The 2,659-nt window shown below is 35.1% G+C and overlaps 1 protein-coding gene across 1 annotated transcript; it reads right to left on the reverse strand.

Annotated features, from left to right (window-relative positions):
• Positions 1–862: 862 nt before the first annotated feature.
• Positions 863–2,452, reverse strand: LOC124935334 (spermidine hydroxycinnamoyl transferase-like). The gene is made up of 3 exons (XM_047475774.1): positions 2,079–2,452; positions 1,528–1,935; positions 863–1,445 (listed from the first exon to the last, which is right to left on the reverse strand). The coding sequence occupies exons 1-3, from the start codon at positions 2,450–2,452 to the stop codon at positions 863–865; spliced, it is 1,365 nt and encodes a 454-aa protein (XP_047331730.1).
• Positions 2,453–2,659: the final 207 nt, after the last annotated feature.

Genomic DNA, 2,659 nt, shown 5'->3' on the forward strand with positions numbered 1-2,659 from the left:
TTCTCCATATAGCTAGTGAACCAGTCAATTAATGTATGTATGACGATTTTTAAACTGCTAAACCGAAGTTAAAGATTTGGTAATTGATTGATAAGACCCATCCCAAATAATTAACATAAAATAAGCCCTAACTAAGAGGATGTACTCATTGGATTCTATTAAGGAAGAGCAACATGTTTCAATTTTAAATGGTAACCTGATTTTTAACACAAAACCAAACAAAAACAAAAGTATATATAATAATAATAATAATAATAATAATAATAATAAAAGCACCTCATTTCATACTAGTTGATTAACCTTATATATTTACAAATGATTAACTCTAATTGTTTTTAAAATATTTATGTGGATAGTATTTAACTTATTTCTAATGACTAATTCTTAAATTCTGAGTGTATTTGTTAGCATAATTAATCACTCAACTTATTTAACTTTTATTATTATTATTATTTTATATTTGTAATAATATTGATTAATTACTATTATTATTATTATTATTATTATTACTATTACTATATTATATGTTATATACATTTATATAGTATTTAGATATATATATTAATGTTTTAAATGATATCATTCCTCTAATTTTTTTTTTGTTATCAACTTATATATTTTTACTCTTTAACATGTGTATTTTTATAATAATTAATAAAATTTATTTTATAATTTTAAATTTTATAAAATTACAAACAATTTAATAATAAAAAGGTACAACAATAAACACACAAAATGACATATTAATTATATTTAGAAGGTAACTATTATAAACAATTGAAAATCTCAACAACAACAACAACAATAATCCACAATTGAAAAACACAAAAGTAGGCTCCAAATTAACATGAATTTGCTTTAACTAATTTAAAAAATCTTCATAAAAGAAAGTCTTGAAGTCTTGAATATGAGTCACCTGCAACCGTAGTGCGACAACAGCCGAACCAGAGCGAGATTTATCAGAGAGAATGAAAGACTTGCCATCAAACCCAAGCGCACCCGGCCCAAAGTGGTCTTCTTCTCCCCACCCAAAATCTGTCCCTCCTTCATTATGTGGAAGGGTCAACCAGCTCGTAATGTCCATGTTTGGATTCCCATAGAAAACTCCTTGGTTGCTCCCATTAATTACGTGCAAATACCTCCATTGCGACAAATCCTCTTGGTTACTAAGGAAAACTGTTGCCCTTTTCACGTACTCATCCGTTACCTTCTCCGTGGCCGCCCTTATCTTGCTAGCCACATATGACAACGGCATCGAAACAAGCTCACCGGAAGTTGAGGAGACGACGACAGGCAACACTGCGTTCCCAAAGAAAAACTTTGGCAACGGAGGTTTTACCCTGTTTCGAAAATTCACCACCACTCTCAAAGCCGTTTCTTGAGTCTCTATGTGCTTTCGCGCCTTGCTTGCGGTTCTCCACATGTGACCCGCCACTACTTCAAACCTATATAATTAAACATCAGTACCACTTCATTCATTATCTATTTAATTATATCATGATAAGATATTATAATCTTATATCAAACCTGGTGAAACCACGGTCGAGATCTCCAAGGCGTTTCTTTTCCTCGTTAGCTTTGCTCCTTAGCTTATCTATTTGCTCTTTGCTCAGCCTCAGCATCAACACATCACTCTCCTCTATATTATTCATCAAACTCCCGATCATTAACGGCGGCTGCTTATAATCCGAACCATCGAAATGATCAGCTGGCAACAGATCCTCCTCCTCATCCTGCACCATTAACACTGTCCGGTCTAGAAACGGCATGTATTCTGGTCCCTCACCTCGGGCAATCCGAACCCATTCCGAGATAAAATGGAGAGCCGACTGCCCGTCGGCTAGAAAATGAGAAAGCACGAGGCCAAGACTCACGCCGCCACAGCTGAATTTCGTCAACTGTACCAAAACCTGCGGTAGATCCTCGATCGGACGGCTATATATGTATGATCAAAGATGAAAAAGCATATATTATAATACAACTTTTAAACACTTAATTATTTTAAATAATACTATTATAAAAGACTAATTAAATGTGTTCCAATACATATAAAATTGATCAGGTGACAAAACTATTACCTATAATCCACATATGGGATAAGATCCCGAACAGCGGAGGTGGGGCGGTAGTCAGGAGCGAAGTCATCTATTCTGGCATCGGTTTCAGCCTCGAGAAGGTGCGCCCCGAGGGAGTTGCAATTTAATTGGACGCGGTTACGATGGGTCCACTGAAGGCGGCCGGCGAAGGGGTAAAAAATAACAAGTGCCTTGCTTAGAGAATGTTTTAGGATTTCCACCATTATTGGAAACGATGAAAACGAATTAGGAGAGCGGTAAAAGTAGATGGTTGGGGTGTGTATTGGGTAGATTTGATCGATGTCGGCAACGTACATTATCATCGAAGGCGTTTCCTCGACTGGTTTCACTACGTGGGTTGCTTTCACAGTCACCATTAGCGAGAGAGCAAGATAGATTCTTTTAGGGATATGGATCGGACAAGAATATTGAGCAAATTATATATATAATAAAGATTTCTTTATTTTCATGCAATTTGTTTGTTTTTGGAGGAGATGTCAATTTAAACACAACTAATTTGATTTATATCTACCAGACAACAACAACAACTACTGTTCTACTAACTTTGCAAACAATTTTTTCCA

The sequence above is a fragment of the Impatiens glandulifera genome, chromosome 4 (genome assembly GCF_907164915.1).
Source record: "Impatiens glandulifera chromosome 4, dImpGla2.1, whole genome shotgun sequence".
In the NCBI taxonomy this organism is placed as follows: domain Eukaryota; kingdom Viridiplantae; phylum Streptophyta; class Magnoliopsida; order Ericales; family Balsaminaceae; genus Impatiens; species Impatiens glandulifera.

What these genes read in the sequence shown, in the direction of transcription:
- LOC124935334 (XM_047475774.1), bottom strand. Translation starts at nt 2,452, where the DNA reads ATGGTGACTGTGAAAGCAACCCACGTAGTGAAACCAGTCGAGGAAACG. An exon ending in ATCCCATATGTGGATTATAG is followed by an intron (nt 1,936 to 2,078) that starts GTAATAGTTTTG and finishes ATACATATATAG; the next exon opens with CCGTCCGATCGAGGATCTAC. An exon ending in CTCGACCGTGGTTTCACCAG is followed by an intron (nt 1,446 to 1,527) that starts GTTTGATATAAG and finishes TTAATTATATAG; the next exon opens with GTTTGAAGTAGTGGCGGGTC.